This window comes from Nyctereutes procyonoides, unplaced genomic scaffold, assembly GCF_905146905.1.
Source record: "Nyctereutes procyonoides isolate TBG_1078 unplaced genomic scaffold, NYPRO_anot_genome, whole genome shotgun sequence".
Classification (NCBI taxonomy): domain Eukaryota; kingdom Metazoa; phylum Chordata; class Mammalia; order Carnivora; family Canidae; genus Nyctereutes; species Nyctereutes procyonoides.
This window is the reverse complement of record NW_026575125.1, coordinates 6,491,978-6,508,046: the sequence shown is the minus strand read 5'-3', so window position 1 is coordinate 6,508,046 and position 16,069 is coordinate 6,491,978. Positions and strand designations below refer to the sequence as shown.

Here is a 16,069-nt window from a genome sequence, read left to right as displayed (position 1 = left end):
TCTTTTCTTTTCTTTTCTTTTCTTTTCTTTTCTTTTCTTTTCTTATTTATTCATGAGAGACACACACAGAGAGAGAGGCAGGCTCCATGCAGGGAGCCCGATGTGAGACTTCATCCCGGGTCTCTAGGATCAAGACCTGAGCCAAAGGCAGAAGCTCAACCGCTGAGCCACCCAGGCGCCTGCCAAGGATTATTTCTTGAGCACTTTTAACATGCCCAGTACTGGGGAGTGGTCGCTAAGGAATGTAAAAGATGCAGGAAATATGACGCATTAACTCTAGCTGATGAAGAAAATATAATAGGAAAAAAACCCAGCACAATTATGTGCAAAACAACTTTAACTGCAAAAGTTTCAGCAGCAGGAGAGGAGCCAAAAGTAGAGAAGGAAAAAAAAAAGTGCATACAACTGTAGGTGAAATTTCTAAATTTTTCTCCTTTTATTGTGGAAGCTTCAAATGGACACAAAAATGTGGTTTCATTCCTGCCCACTTTTTTCTCAAGAGAATTACAAAACACATCCAGGATAAAATGGCTAATGGCTAAGCTATCTTGGAGGCTGAGAGGAAGTGGAGCCCAGAGTTCACTGGGTGGGGACCCTGTGAACAGAGGAGTGTTCTTTACAGGGAAGTTGGAAGCATCAGAACTAAAAGGCTGAAATCTTGTTAATGAGTCCTAGAAGTGCCCCCATCCTGCTCCTGAATCTGTGCTGAGCCTCCACTCCCCCATCCCAGGGAGCATGTGCACAGTAGGGGTGGGGAAGTCTGAACAATCATTTCCTGTCTCCCCCCCCCTCCAGCTACCTGGAGATTGTGGCTGGAGAAAACAGCTGGTGGGGAGGCAGTCATAAGTTCCTGTGGACAGACTAAAAAGTGAAGTGCCCCTGGAACACCGTGTGGATTTTCTAAGGTTATTTTAACAAATTAACATAAGCTGCTTAAGACCAAATTTTTCCTTCCTGGAGGCCAGAAGTCTGGAATCAAGGTGTCAGCAGGGCTGTACCCTCTCTGGAGGCTCTAGGGGAGAGCTGATCCCTATCCCTTCCAGGGTCTGTTGGCTGATGGCATTCCTGGGTTTGTGACCATATCAGTCCACCCTTTGCCTCCGTGGTCACCTGGCCTTCTCTTCCACCTGGGTCTGTCACTTTCTTATAAGGTCACTATGGTTGCCTTGTAGGGCGCACCTGAAAATCAAGGATGCTCTCTCCATCTCAGAATCCTTCATCTAATCCTGTGTACAAAGACCCTTTTCCTAAATAAGTTTACATTTGCAGGTTCCAGGGATTAGGACCTGTTATCTTTAGTCATTTTACTACAGCTATCCAAGGGGAAATAGCTGGGGTGTTGCAAGACCATGAATGGAAATTTTCTTCTTACTTTGTAAGCCTTGGGGCCTGAGCCTCACTGATCATGCTGATAGTTCCAAGTTCTTACAGTAGTGAGCTGCAGAGCAGGCCAGTTATCTGCCTACCCCCAGCTGGGGCTTGGGGGTGGGGGGAGGCTTGTCCCACCCTCTAGCTAAGTGAGAACTGCTCACAAAGAATCCCTCATCAAGATTTGGGATATCTACAAGACAGATTGATATCTCCTTCTCGGGTTGCTTTTCTAGAATTGCAGCTGATTGTTGATCAGCCCCTCTCTATGAACATTAGCAGAAGGCATCAGTGGCTCAGCGGTGGGTGGGTGGGCTCCAAGTACACCTGAGAATGTCGCCGCATATCCAATTATCCTCAAATTTACCAGCTTGAAACTGCAAACTCAGGCCTGACCCAGGACTGCTACTCAGGTTAACAGATCCCATCTGCCCAGATCCAGGCAAGGATTTTGAATGCTGGTGACGTCTTTGCAAGGGACCAAACAGTTTCGCTTAAGGAATGGATAGTGAGGGGTATAAATCCTCTTTTTCCTGGTAGTTCTTGAGATGTAATTAAGGTCTCAAGATCTAAGTGGCTTCCTTAGTCATGCAAATGTGTAGGCTGCCAAGTGTAAGATTCCTCCTGTCTCCCTGGGGCCCCAGCATGAGGGGGGCATTTTGCTTTATGTAGAAGCCAGGGGTTTCTGGGAGGGCAGAGACCAACAGTTTAACTTCTGTTTCAAAACTCAAAATTAGGGGGACTTGATAAGAGGAGGAAAAGAAGGGTAAAAAAGTAGCCATGTGGATGGGCCACGTCCGCCATCCTCCTTGTGACCCTCAGTTGAGGTCAAAGGCATAGACTTGGAGGTCACAGATCAGAGCTCAGTGCAAGGCCTGGAGTACCTGAACTCCAGAGGATGGGAGTTTTGCCACCAGCATGGCAACCTTACCACTTATGTGGGGAAGATTTTTTTCAAATCCCAACTTGCTTGTAATTTGCCAACTAAATCACACTATAGAAATACGATACCTGAGTCCCAAATACCATCTAGGTGGTTCTAGTGAAAGTCAACACAAGCAGTTTCCAAGCAGCCAGAAATAATTGTGTATTGTCAGATTTCAGACATCCTTAAACATCCTATTTTTCCCAAACACGAATACGGCATGAATCTTGTTCCTTTGCTATGATACCGTTTGTGTGACTGTGGAGTGCCTTTTTACTTTATCCTTCACATTTTAAGGGAGAAAAACCAAGAGTTACTTATATGAGGCTCTCAGAGAAGGCACAGTGACATTTGTTTGGAGCTTTTTTTTTTTTTTTTAATCCATTTGGGAGAGAAAGCGTGCACAAGTATGCAGAGGGGCAGAGGGCAAAGGAGGATGGTCCCAGAGGCTCCATCCCAGGACGCTGAAATCATGCATGACCTGAGCCCAAGGCAGGTGCATCACCAACTGAGCAACCTGGGCACCCCAGGAGCTTGCATTTGTAGCAAACTCCTACCTAGCTTTGAAGCCACCCCTCCAGGAGCACACTCTGAGAACCATAAAATAAAATAACCTAGCCACGAGAGTTGGCACACTGCAGAGCTCAATATATGTTATTTCATTCCTTCCCTCTCACCTCCCAACATGAGCGCAACCACATAGACGTGGAGAAAGGGGCCGTCTGTACTCCCTTAGAGCTGAAATAACTCAGGTGCCTCGTGGGAAGGAGGGGCCCTGGAAACGGAAGCCACTGCTGCTTTGGTGGAAGCCACTGCTGCTTTGGTGTCCCAGGGACTGTTGATTTGGATGCGGGAAATTCCTTTGTTGGCCACTGGCCAAAATACTTGTTTCAATTGAATCTTTTCACCTGAACTGCAAGGAATGTATTTGACTAGCAGTAGAAATAACAGGAAGTCACAAAGGATGGCTGTCTGGAGGGTGGTCGTATTTTTATTACAATGGACAGATGTCTTCCAGGCAGACGTAGGAAGTTTCTGAAAATTTAGTTGGTGATGATAATTCCTTACTTTTGTGTAATTATACACATGGAAGGGCCACAGGAAATATGGTGTGATTAACTTTTTAAAAAATACATTCTTCTGGGAGCGCCTGGGTGGCTCAGTTGGTTAAGTGTCTGCCTTTGTTTCAGGTCACGATTTCGGGGTGGGATTGAGCCCCACATTGGGCTCCCTGCTCCGGAAGGAATCTGCTTCTCCCTCTTCCTCTGCCTGTCGCTCCCCCTGCTTTTGTGTACACGCACTCTTGGTCTGTCAAATAAATCTTTAAAAAAATAAGAAATTTTTCTGTTGGAACAATTTGAGATTTACAGAAAACTTGCAAAGGTAATATAGGGAGCATGTGCATGCCCTTTATGCAGTACAGTCCTAGTTACTGAAGTCCTATGTGGATTCCCCCACTTGGCACACTACTGTCGTCTTTCTGTCCCCAGGACCCCACTTTGCATTGAGTTGTCACGTTCACTTTGGTCTCCATCTTTCGTTTGTTTTCATGATCCTGAGAGTTTTGAAGAGGACTGGTCAGGTATTTTGTAGAATGTTCCCCAATTTAAGCTTCTCTCATGTTTTCTCATGACCAGACTGGCTTATGGATTTGGGGAAAAAACACATACGTAGATGATGTGGCTTCTCCGCCCACCGCATCAGGGAATACTTGCCTTCTACGTGGCTTGTCACTTGTGACTGTCACCTTATTACATGGATAAGGAGGTGGCTGCCAGATTTCTCACTGTCAAGTTATGGGGAGAATTGTCCCTTTCCTGATTAACTCTTTTAACAACTTGGGTTTTATAATGCAAAGGTGTTCTGTGAGAAATCACTTTGATTCCGTTGTAGCCACCAAGTCCGTAACTGGACAGGCTCTCCTTAAGACCAAATCTGGGGGATCCCTGGGTGGCTTAGCGGTTTAGCGCCTGCCTTTGGCCCAGGGCGTGGTCCTGGAGTCCCGGGATCCAGTCTCACGTCGGGCTCCCTGCATGGAACCTGCTTCTCCATCTGCCTGTGTCTCTGTCTCTCATGAATAAATAAGTAAAATCTTTTAAAAAGACCAAATCAAAATGCTTGAATCACACCATTGATTAAGTCGACTTGAGAGAAATAACTGGGAGAGAGACCTTGTAGCTTGCAAAGGCAAAAATATGTATGATTTGGCCCCTTAAGAATAAATTTCTGACTCCTGTGATAGACTAAAGAAATGTCAGGAGTTTGAGAAACTTGGATTATACACGTGGTTTATTTAGATGTTCAACCAAGTGCAGTGCAATGAGACCCAAAAGATTTGTGGGGCAGTAGGGTGGGGAGCCATTGCACTGAAATTATCAGACTCCCTTCAGAGGACTGATTTAGCCACATTTTCTTTATCAATATCATTCAGTCCTTCTGATACTGAGATATGTGCTCTGGCACATATCAGACAAATGTTTCAGCACTGTGCACAACCGGGTGTGGTAAGTTTGTACCGTCTCCTAACACACTGTGTTTCTAACCACAAGCCAAACCCTTGAGGTTAATGTGGGTTTCCTATTTCTTCCTCATGGCCACTTGAGTGCCAGTGAAGCAGTCATTTCAAAATTAGCCAAAGTCTGAGTGTATTTAGTCCTTTCTGTTAGATAATATGAGATTTGACAGTTTCCTGTAGATGGAAACTGCAGAGGGTATAGTCCTCCCGGAAATAATGGTCACCTCATTTCACTATATTAGTACAGCGTGCTACAAAAGAAACATAAAATTTGAACAAAGTTTGAAATACGTGGTGTGTATATACATATGCATCCTCACCCCCTCACCCCGCCTCCCCACATATCTCCTTGAAAGTACAGTTAGGGTCACACGGCTCCGAAATTGGCCATCTGTGGACCTGCCTCCAACTTCTCCAATGTGGACTCCTTGTTGCTTCAATATGGTGCGGTGGGAAGGTGCATGTTGGTGGCCTCACTAGTTTGTAGACATCCATGGTGACAGGAAATGAATCTCCCATCCCCTCTGGAGGAAGTGCTTGTGGTATAATCTGCCTGAGTTTGATTCTCACCACTTCCATGACCTTGGACAAGTTTTCTCACCTCCTCTGATGGCTCCTGTGTAAAAACTGGAGATAAAAGGACGAGACACAGGGTGGAGATGAGAGTTAAGCAAGACATTGAGTATTTAATGTTGCCAGCTCATGGAAGGCAGTCAGGTAATACTAATGGGGTGACTTTTCTTCTCAGAACACAAACCCCACCCCTCTGTCCCTCCCGTGGCATGGTCTGGTCTCATCTCTTCTCAGGCTGAGCCGATTTAGCTCAAAGACTCATAGTCTGCTTGTTGTGGAACTGAAGATGTACTCTTAGGCACCATTTCTCAATTCGTAAATTTGTGCTTTTGTCAGAGGAAAGGGCAAGCTTCCTTCAAGCCAAGACTCTCATTACTCTCTTAATGCGTCCTGGCCAACCCTGAGCATTTTTGTCTGTTCTACAGGGTCAGACCAAGCAAATTTAATTCTTGATGGAGAGGATCATCATCCTTCCATCCCCTTCACCTATTCCTTGAGCTCTGGCAGGCAACCTTGCACCTCTCTGAAGAAGGATGCCCTCAGGTGGCAGAAGCTCCCTCTGCCAATGCTCTCAGAGACCCTGGGCAACCAGAAGGTCCTGGGATTTGAAGTGCCCACCCCAAAGGCCGCCCTTCCTGGTTGACTAACATGGGTACTCCAGCATTCTTGTGCCATCAGACAACCCTGAGGGGTAGCTGTGCCATATAGAAATTAAGATGACCTCTTCCATGCACCCCACCTGCTGGTGTTCACACTCCTTATTCCTTCCATCCGGTGTGAGCAGGACCCATGACTCATCCTAACCAACATAATGTGGCAAAGGTGAACGGATGTCACTTTTGTGATTATGTTACAGAAGATTGTGGCTTTTGCTTGGTGGACTGTTCTTGTTGGCTTTGATGAATGAGGCTGCCTTATTGGAATCTGCCATGTGCCAAGGAACTGAAGGTGGCCTCTAGCCAATAGCCCATAACGAATGAAAACTTGTCATTAAACATGTAAGCAAATGCCTGGGAGCAAATGTTTCCCCACTCGAGCCTTTAGGTGAGATCGGCTAGTCAACAACATTTAACTGCAGCCATCGAGAGACCCCGAGATGGGAGACCCAGCTAAAGCATGCCTGGACTCTTAAGCCACAGAAACTGTGAGAAAATACATGTGTGTTGCTGATTTGTAGTCTGGCTTGTAAGGAGCTTAGTGGTCAGCACTTCATCCTAATAAGCAAAAAGCTGAACAAGCTGAAAAATCAACTCTTAGATCTGTCAGAAAAGTGAGGTCACAGGACAGACTGCTGCCCTGCAAATTGAAAAGACAGGCAGATGCAGAGAACAACTCAAGCCGAAACCCTTTAGCAGAAACTTCCACAGGAAGCAGCGCCAGGGTAGGAAAATTGGAACCGTAATTGAATTGCAGGAGGCTCCATGTAGAGGAGTCTAAGTTACAGACTGCAGGGGTCCTCATGCTTCTGTGAGTTTTACCTCCCGGAGGTCGACCGGGTTCCCACAGTGAAAATGAGAAAAATTGCTTGCGCTTCCTGCAGAGACAGGGGGGACATGGCTATTTTTAAATATGCTGCATCATTCTGTTCTTCCGAACAATACCCTCAAGAGAAACTTGAACCTGACCGTCCTGGGGCACTATCCAACTCCCACCAGCTCCAGCCATCCTTTCCCACCTAAGGCCCTGGGAGGGTAGGGGGGATGGACACACAATTAAGAGTCATTTAGGAAGTTCACAGGCAAGGGTACAGGCTAAGTACAAGACAGACCCAGTCGTAGAACTGCATCTCCTCCCATCAGTCTCCCCACCACGCCACAAACCACCTATTTATCTTGATTTTTTTCCCCAGCACATTGTGACTCATGTCAAGCTTGTTTTTAAGGGGGAGGGGCAGAGGGAGAGAGAATCTTAAGCAGGCTCCATACCCAAGGCGGCTCCATCTCACAACCCTGAGATCATGACCTGAGGCAAAATCAGGAGTCGGCTGCTTAACCGACTGAGGCACCCCCATGTCCAGCTTTATTTTTTTATTTATTTTTTTAAAGAGAATTTTTTTTTAAGCTTTTATTTATTTATGATAGTCACACAGATAGAGAGAGAGAGACAGAGACATAGGCAGAGGGAGAAGCAGGCTCCATGCACCGGGAGCCCGATGTGGGATTTGATCCCGGGTCTCCAGGATCGTGCCCTGGGCCAAAGGCAGGCGCTAAACTGCTGCACCACCCAGGGATCCCCCATGTCCAGCTTTAAACAAAGAACTACAAGACGTACTAAGGCAGTAAACAGTTTGTAAAGACAGAGTAAGCATCCGCTCTGTACTCCAGGAGGTTGGAATAAACGTGTGTTGCTTTAGGCTGCTAAATTTGGGTAGTTCGTTATGTATTGCAGATTGCTTCAATGGCCTACCCATCTGCAGCTCCTGTGGGATGAAACCCAAGTCCCCCGTCATGGGACTGGACACCGAATCTACGCTCGGCCTCCCTTTCAGGATCACACGGTTCCGCTGCTTCTGCCTTCCCCAGAAACCCATCCAGACAGACCCTTCCACGTGCGTCCTCACCTCAGGTCCTGCGTGAGAGGCCTCCAGCCACTTACAGTCAGGCTGCCTTCTTCGTGTGTGTGGTGTGATTTCAAATCTTTCTTTACATCTTGCATCTTTAGTCATGAAGACTGTGTGTGTAACTTCAGAAAATGCCCCACCTGGTTTCTAACCAGCTAGGCTTTAGACTTTGGCCTTCTTTCCAGTCGTTGTTTTGTTTGATCTTAAGATTTTATTTTTAAGTAATCTCTATACTCTATGTAGAGTTCAAATTTACAACCCCGAGATCAAGAGGAAATACAGTCCTCTGATGGGAGCCAGCCAGGAGTTGCTAACAGCCATCAGCATACCTGTTCCTTTCGATTCCTCAGAGATACAAGCGATTCTCTGTGCTGCCTGTCACCTCTTTTCCCACCAAAAACTTGTGATGGCATCGATGTGTTTTGACATTAGTGGGAGATAAGACATTCAAGAACATCTCTACAGTCAGGACATAACTTCAAATTGGAATGGATTCACCAACTTTTCATTGAATAAATCCTTTTCATCATTTATGATTTTAAAAGCAGCACAGATACAACTTTTTTGGAGTCCAATTTGGCTGTCAATTAAGGATGGGTAATTTTTTTTAAAGATTATTTATTCATGAGAGACACAGAGAGAGCGAGACAGAGGGAGAAGCAGGCTTCCTGTGGGGGTCCTGATGTGGGACTCAATCCCAGGACCCCGGGACCATGACCTGAGCTGAAGGCAGACGCCTAACCACTGAGCCCCCGAGGTGCCCCAAGGGTGAGCAATTAAGAGATAATTTTGTATGTACATTTTGTACATTTTTTTGTGTGTGTGTTTGTGTGTACTTTGAAGCCACTCAGCAGATTTATGTAAAGCCAGCAGATTTATTTATTTTTAAATAAATTTATTTTTTATTGGTGTTCAATTTGCCAACATATAGAATAGCACCCAGTGCTCATCCTATCAAGTGCCCCCCTCAGTGCCCGTCACCCAGTCACCCCCACCCCCCGCCACCTCCCCTTCCACCACCCCTAGTTCGTTTCCCAGAGTTAGGAGTCTCTCATGTTCTGTCTCCCTTTCTGATATTTCCCACTCATTTTTTCTCCTTTCCCCTTTATTCCCTTTCACTATTTTTTATATTCCCCAAATGAATGAGACCATATAATGTTTGTCCTTCTCCGATTAACTTACTTCACTCAGCATAATACCCTCCAGTTCCATCCACGTCTAAGCAAATGGTGGGTATTTGTCATTTCTGATGGCTGAGGAATATTCCATTGTATACATAGACCACATCTTCTTTATCTATTCATCTGTCGATGGACACCGAGGCTCCTTCCACAGTTTGGCTATTGTGGACATTGCTGCTAGAAACATCAGGGTACAGGTGTCCCGGCGTTTCATTGCATCTGTATCTTTGGGGTAAATCCCCAGCAGGCCAGCAGATTTATGTAAAATAATTTGCCTTTAGTGGTCCTTGAGTGTCATTTGACTCGAATACAAACTGAGCATTGGGCCTCAAAATCATTACATTCCTTTTTGGGCATTAGAAATAGTCATTAAAAATAAAACGTTTTTCTCTCTTTGAGCAGAAAGGTCCAAATGTCAGTATACAGAACGAGGTGAATTGAACTGAAAAGCTGGCACTCGTCATTATCAAGACTGCTGTCAGTGTGTCTTGGGACGCCTGGGTGGCTCAGCGGTTGAGCATCTGCCTTTGGCCCAGGGCGTGATCCTGGAATCCCAGGATCGAGTTCCACATTGGGCTTCCTGCATGGAGCCTGCTTCTCCCTCTGCCTGTGTCTCTGCCTCTCTCTGTGTCTCTTATGAAAAAATAAAATATTTTTAAAAATAAAGAATGATAGATGTCTTTAGATATGGAAATGGAAAAATTATTGTTTCTTATCACAAAGGATTGTAGAATTCTGCTTGCACACACATGTCGAAAAAGCACAAAATGCAGATTTAGATGGAAAACATTGCCCTTGACTTAACTCACCACTGAACTATCCTTAATAGTTCATGCCTGCCCATTTATTTGTGGCTGCATTCTCTTAGTTACTAAACATTTATTTTATGTATTTTTTATTTTTTAAAACTTTTATTTATTTATTCATGAGAGACAACGAGAGAGAGACAGACACACAGGCAGAGGGAGAAGCAGGCTCCATGCAAGGAGCCCGATGTGGGACTCGATCCTGGATCCGGGGATCACGCCCTGAGCCAAAGCAGACGCTCAACCGCTGAGCCACCCAGGTGTCCCTAAACATTTTTTAAAATAATAGTATTCGCTATTCATAATCACAAGTCAGCTTTGAATATATTCTTGCTTTCTTTTTCCTTGGTTTTTATTCCATCACTAATGTCCATTGCAACTTTCTCTACTATTACTTTTGGTACGTTTACTGTATCACAGTGCTTTGTTTTACTTTTTAAGATTTTATTTATTTGTGAGAGACACACAGAGAGAGGCAGAGACCTAGGCAGAGAGAGAAGCAGGCTCCCTGCGGGAAGCCTGATGTGGGACTCAATCCCAGGACCCTGGGGTCATGGGATCACGACCTGAGCTGAGCTCAGCTCAACCACTGAGCTACCCAGGTGCCCAGACTGCATCACAGTAACTAACGGTTTTTATTTTGTGGAATGGCTGTGCTCCAGCATATTAGCTGTGAATTGAAAAGTCCAATCTCTGTGAAGCAAATCCTGTTTTGCCTTCTATTTGAGCTCTACTTATTTAACAGCTGGTTAGTTGGCCTTCAGGAAGAAAGCATTTTAAGTGGTATATAAGGAGGTGGGGTCGTTTGGGATTAGATAGGTCCATCTGAGCTCACTGAACCGCTCAGCTGTGCAAAAAGAGCCTCCATAGGAGTCTCTCATAGCATAGCCCGGGTGTCTTTTATCTAGACCAGGGTGAAAGTAGTAAAGTTTCTACCTGAGAACCTCATCAGGCCATTCTCCCTTTCTCAACTCAAAATCACTTTCCTTTGTCACTTTCAGTTCTTATCCTCCTTCCTCTCCTATTGGCCTCTGTCTTCCCCCTGCAGCATCCTGACTTCTGTTCCAGATTAGTGCCAAACATTTCTCCCCCACTGGGGCTTTCAGTACCTGGAGGAAGGATGTTGCTCATCAAGGCTAACCTCCTGCTTCCAGCCCTAACTCATCATTTGCATTTGGAATGGTCTTTGGCTTAGTTGGATGTTGATCAGTTTTTCTGCCATTTAGAAGGAAGCCCTCCCCACCTTTAAATGTGGGCTGGTTGTTCCCTTTTTTTAGGTTGAGATACAAGCTCTAGGATCTTGCTACTCAAAGTAGGAGCCATTGATCGGCAACAACAACATTCCTAGAAGCTTGCTAGAAATGCAGAGTTTCATGAAGTGCAGGGCCTCACTCAAACATCCCAACAAGCAGAATCAGAATCTGCTTTTCTTTTTTTTTTTTTAAAGATTTTATTTATTTATTCATGAGACACACACAGAGCGAGAGACAGGCAGAGACACAGGCAGAGGGAGAAGCAGGCTCCATGCAGGGAGCCCAACGTGGGACTCCATCCAGGGTCTCCAGTATCACACCCTGGGCCAAAGGCGGCGCTAAACCACTGAGCCACCCAGGCTGCCCAGAATCTGCTTTTCAATGAGATCTGCAATGGGATGCACATTACACTTTATGACTTTTATTCTCAAGTCTGATATCATTTCAATGTTTTCTTTAAAGTGCGATTTCAGGGGATCCCTGGGTGGCTCAGCAGTTTAGCGCCTGCCTTTGGTCCAGGGCGTGATCCTGGAGTCTTGGGATCGAGTCCCACGTGGGGCTCCCTGCATGGAGCCGGCTTCTTCCTCTGCCTGTGTCTCTGCCTCTCTCTGTCTTTCATGAATAAATAAATGGACTCTTAAAAAAAATAAAGTACGATTTCACTTTTAAAGTATTTTATTTATTTATTCATGAGAGACAGAGAGAGGCAGAGACACAGGCAGAGAGAGAAGAAGCAGGCTCCCCTTAGGGAGCTTGATGCAGGACTTGATACCAGGACCCCAGGATCACAACCTGAGCCGGAGGCAGATGCTCAGTCACTGAGCCACCCAGGTGCCCTACAATTTGATTTTAAATCATACTCAGTGTCTATCTATTTCTACTTTTCTCCATTTATATCTATGATTAATTAGTTTACTTGGCACTGACAGTGCCTTTGTCCTTTATATATTCTTCTTATTAAGGCCTGGTAACACTCCTGTTTACTGGACACAGCCTGTATCTTCATCTTTTCAATCAATTTATACCTGGTACTCGATAAATTTCTGTTGAAATGAATTGAAAGGCCAAGATAATACTGATACATCTGATGATGGACGCCCATCAGGGCTGTGGCTGCCCCAGCTGAAATCCTTGATCAGGAGGGCAGAGTCTTAGCCTGGGTTCCCTAGAAAGCAGAGCCTATAGCAAATTGTGCACTGAAGCTTTTCCCGGGGAACATCATTGCATCCCTGGACAAAAGGTACGTAGAGGAGGGAATTTCGGAGGAAGAGCAAATTAAAAGTGGTACATTTATATAGAGACCATAAATTCCTAAGAAACACAGCTGGTTGCTCAGGGCTGTATCCAGCCTTTCCTCAAACTTCCAGAGGAAGGGAGGATGTAAGACCAATTTCTGTGCCAGCAGCTTCTTGTTGCCCATCCTTCATTGTCCTGTTTGCCTGCCCCACTACCTGTTAACCTCTGTGCATTTTGGCCTTAGGCACCCAGCCTTTTGGGGCAGCTGCCAGAACCTGCAGGGCCAAAATGTCTAGGTCTCCACCAGTTTTGTAAATAAAGTTTTTCTGGAACATAGCCATGCCTGTTAACTTGCATACTGTCCACCTCAGTTTAAGGATTAGTAAAGCTCACCTGGAAGGTTCATTCTGTGTTTTAAATAAGACAATGAATGTAAAATGCAAAGTGTAGTGCCTGCCCACTGGTGCACCGTGAACACGCTACTGTTTTTGTGAATCGTGCTCTCACTTATGCTGCCAGTACATCTCAACAGACACCCCCCCCCACTACCTCCTTCACTGCATTCTGTGGCATACCTGAGGTTCTCCCCAGGAGCTCGGTCCTTTCCATGAAGACCTCTGGGTGTCAGGGACCTCACTGGGAAAAGAAAGTTGTCTGTAAGAGAAACGCCAGCAGTTAGTGTATCTGATCAAGTGGGATGGTGCAAGTTATGAATTGTGGAGCAAAGGAAAGCCAAGACAACAGAGTGTTTCCTGGACAGCCCAGACTGAAAATGCAAGGTGGGATCCAGGGAGGGAGGAAAGGAGGAAGAGTGGGTGCAAAAATGAGCATCATACACTTCAAGGCCCTGATGATTACAGCACAGATATCTCAGTGTTCGGGTTCAGCTGACTGGCTTGGGCAGTATCAACTTTGCATTTCTCACATCTACATACTTCCAGATGTTTCCACCTGCCGTGTGTGTGCTCGACCTGTCTACTTTTTCATATTATAGTTGCATTCTTGTATGAAAAGTTTTTTTCTTTTATAATTTTTATTTAAAATCAATTATAGTGTATTATTAGTTTCAGAGGTAGAGTTCAGTGATTCATCAGTAGCACATAAAATCCAGCGCTCATTCCATCAAGTGCCCTCCTTAATGCCCATCACCCAGTTACTCCGTCCCCCACCCATCTCCCCTCCAGCAACCCTCAGTTTGTTTCCTAGAGTTAAGAGTTTCTTGTGGTTAGTTTCCCTCTTATTTCCCCCTCCCTCCCCTATGTTCATCTGTTTTTTTTTTTTTCCATGAAATCACATACTTGTTTTTCTTTGACTTATTTCACTTAGCATAACACCCTCTAGTTCCATCCATTTCGTTTTATTTCTTACACTAATTTCAAGTTCTTTCTGACAGTTAAAAAGTTTAATCTCCTATCCATCCTTCCACAGGTTTGCTCTGAGGCCCATCTGTAGCTTAATCATGTGAGCCGATCTGGCCTAGGACTCTTTGTTTGTAATAATTTCCCTCTTTTTACTACTGACCCTCCTGAGAGCCTTATCCTTGAATACTTGGCACCTGAATCTTCAGAGCCCTCAGGTTTGCATGTGGGAAGCAGAGAGGTGGGCTATGTGCAGCTTGGGCACAAAGCAGAGATTGAAATGCGGTAGCACTTTTGCAAGGATTGACCACGCAAATCCTGGGCATTAGGGCAAAGATACAGATGCTCCTTTGTCATTTTTATCTTTTGAAGTCCATTCCGCACACTGACCTCCAGAGGCAATCTCTGCTTTCTGGGAGCAAAGGAAGGAGGAGATCAGTGGTCCAAAATAGCCCGATTCACGCTTTCTAAGGGACTGGGAAATCCACGTGTGGGGAATACTTCTGTGATGTTTTCTGCTATTTTTACAAGCAAGAGTATAATGCCCAAGAGCGGTTGCGGTTTCGACAATGTTGGTCTGTTCCAGAATTCTCTCAAAGCATCTGCCCCTGCTAATAGACGTGTCAGGTCAGATCCTTTTGAAGTGCTGGCATTCACAGCCCTTTGTTAAAGGCTCTGCTTCCCATCTGGCAGTGCAGCCTCCTGTCTGCCTACCATGAATTCCAGCAGGGCAGCCCCGTCCTGCGGTCTTCCAGGAAGAAGGCCTAGGAGCTGAGCCCAAACTTTGCCTTACTTAAAGTTGCAAAGCTGGCGGTGGAAATGCAGATGAACAGCTGGGTGGGAGTGCATGTGTTTGCATTTAGGTGTTTAATAAGTGAGGGGAGGGAGGAACAGTGGGGATGCCTTCTCTTCGGCTGATTTGGAGAAAACCTGGAGAGGGGCCCATTTATTGGGGACAGAGATCAAAGGGTGGCTGCTTGGGCTTTTTTTTTTTAATTACTCTTGAAAGCTAATTGAGAATACCAAAACCTATAAGGAAACAGTGAAAACGGAACACTGAACAATGAAGTGCAAAATGTCAGTGTGGACGTGTCTCCTTAGGCCAAGTGCCTCTGTCTTTGTCTAAGATTTGATTTTCTCCGAAAAGCCTACGTCTGGGGATCCCTGGGTGGCGCAGCGGTTTGGCGCCTGCCTTTGGCCCAGGGCGTGATCCTGGAGACCCGGGATCGAGTCCCGCGTCGGGCTCCCGGTGCATGGAGCCTGCTTCTCCCTCTGCCTGGGTCTCTCTCTCTCTCTCTCTCTCTCTCTCTCTCTCTCTCTCTCTCTCTCTCTCTTTCTCTGTGTGACTATCATAAATAAATTTAAAAAAATTAAAAAAAAAAAAAAGCCTACGTCTGCGGGTGTTTCCGAGGCGGAGTGGGGGCGTGAAAGAGCACCATTTTAACACCCGCCGCCTCGGGGGTTATGAACTTGTTGGGGTGCCTGTAACGCATCAGAATTAGGGACTCCGGGCCCCAGGTAGGACAGAGCTGGCAAACGGGGCGTGCGTTCGTGGTCAGATCGGTGACGGCGACATGGCAGTTTGGGGGCTGGCTCGGCGCGAGTGGGGAAGGCTGACCTGCGCGCCTGGGCGCTTCCCCTCCCCGCACCCCTCCTCCCCCGGACCCAGCCTCACCCTCGTGAGCCCTCGTGGCCTTAGCAGAGGGCGCAGCCCCCCCCCCCCCCGCCCGCCGAGGCAGCGCCTTCTCCGCACGCGCGGGCCCGGGGCGGGGGTGCGGCGACGGCCCGGGCACATGATCTCCCACCCCGCGGGCACCTGACCCAGACGGGCCGCTGGGACCCGGCAGCACGGCCCATGGCCTCCCCGCGCCTCGGGACCTACTGCTGCCCCACGCGGGACGCCGCCACGCAGCTGGTGCTGAGCTTCCAGCCGCGGGCGTTCCACGCGCTGTGCCTGGGCAGCGGCGCCTGCAGTGTGGCGCTCGGCCTGCTGCAGCTGCTGCCCCGCCGCCGGCCCGCGGGCCCCGGGAGCCCCGCCGCCCCGCCCGCCTCGCCGCGCGCCCCGGCCTCCGTGCGCATCCTGCGCGCCGCCGCCGCCTGCGACCTGCTCGGGTGCCTGGGTGAGGCGCGCGGCCGCGGGGTGGGACCTGCTCGGTGCACGGGGAGGGATGGTGGCCCTCGGGATGGGACCTGCTGGGTGCCCGGGGAGGGAGTGTGGCCTGCAGGTTGGGACCTGCTGGGTGCCCGGGGAGGGCGCGCGGCCCGCGGGGGTGGGACCTGCTCGGTGCCCGGGG

The 16,069-nt window shown here is 47.2% G+C and overlaps 1 protein-coding gene across 5 annotated transcripts in view; it reads left to right on the top strand.

The window, feature by feature from the left end:
- GPR143 (G protein-coupled receptor 143) overlaps positions 1-16,069 on the top strand; it is a 73,864-nt gene that overhangs the window by 4,579 nt on the left and 53,216 nt on the right. For 3 of the 5 annotated variants that reach the window (XM_055337503.1, XM_055337504.1, XM_055337502.1), the window contains exon 1: positions 15,597-15,895. The exons of the other annotated variants lie outside the window; for them this stretch is intronic. In XM_055337503.1, coding sequence (XP_055193478.1) covers positions 15,631-15,895 — 265 coding nt within the window. In that variant the 5' untranslated portion in view covers positions 15,597-15,630. Of the gene's footprint in view, positions 1-15,596; positions 15,896-16,069 lie in introns of those variants that run through there. 5 annotated transcript variants of the gene reach the window in all.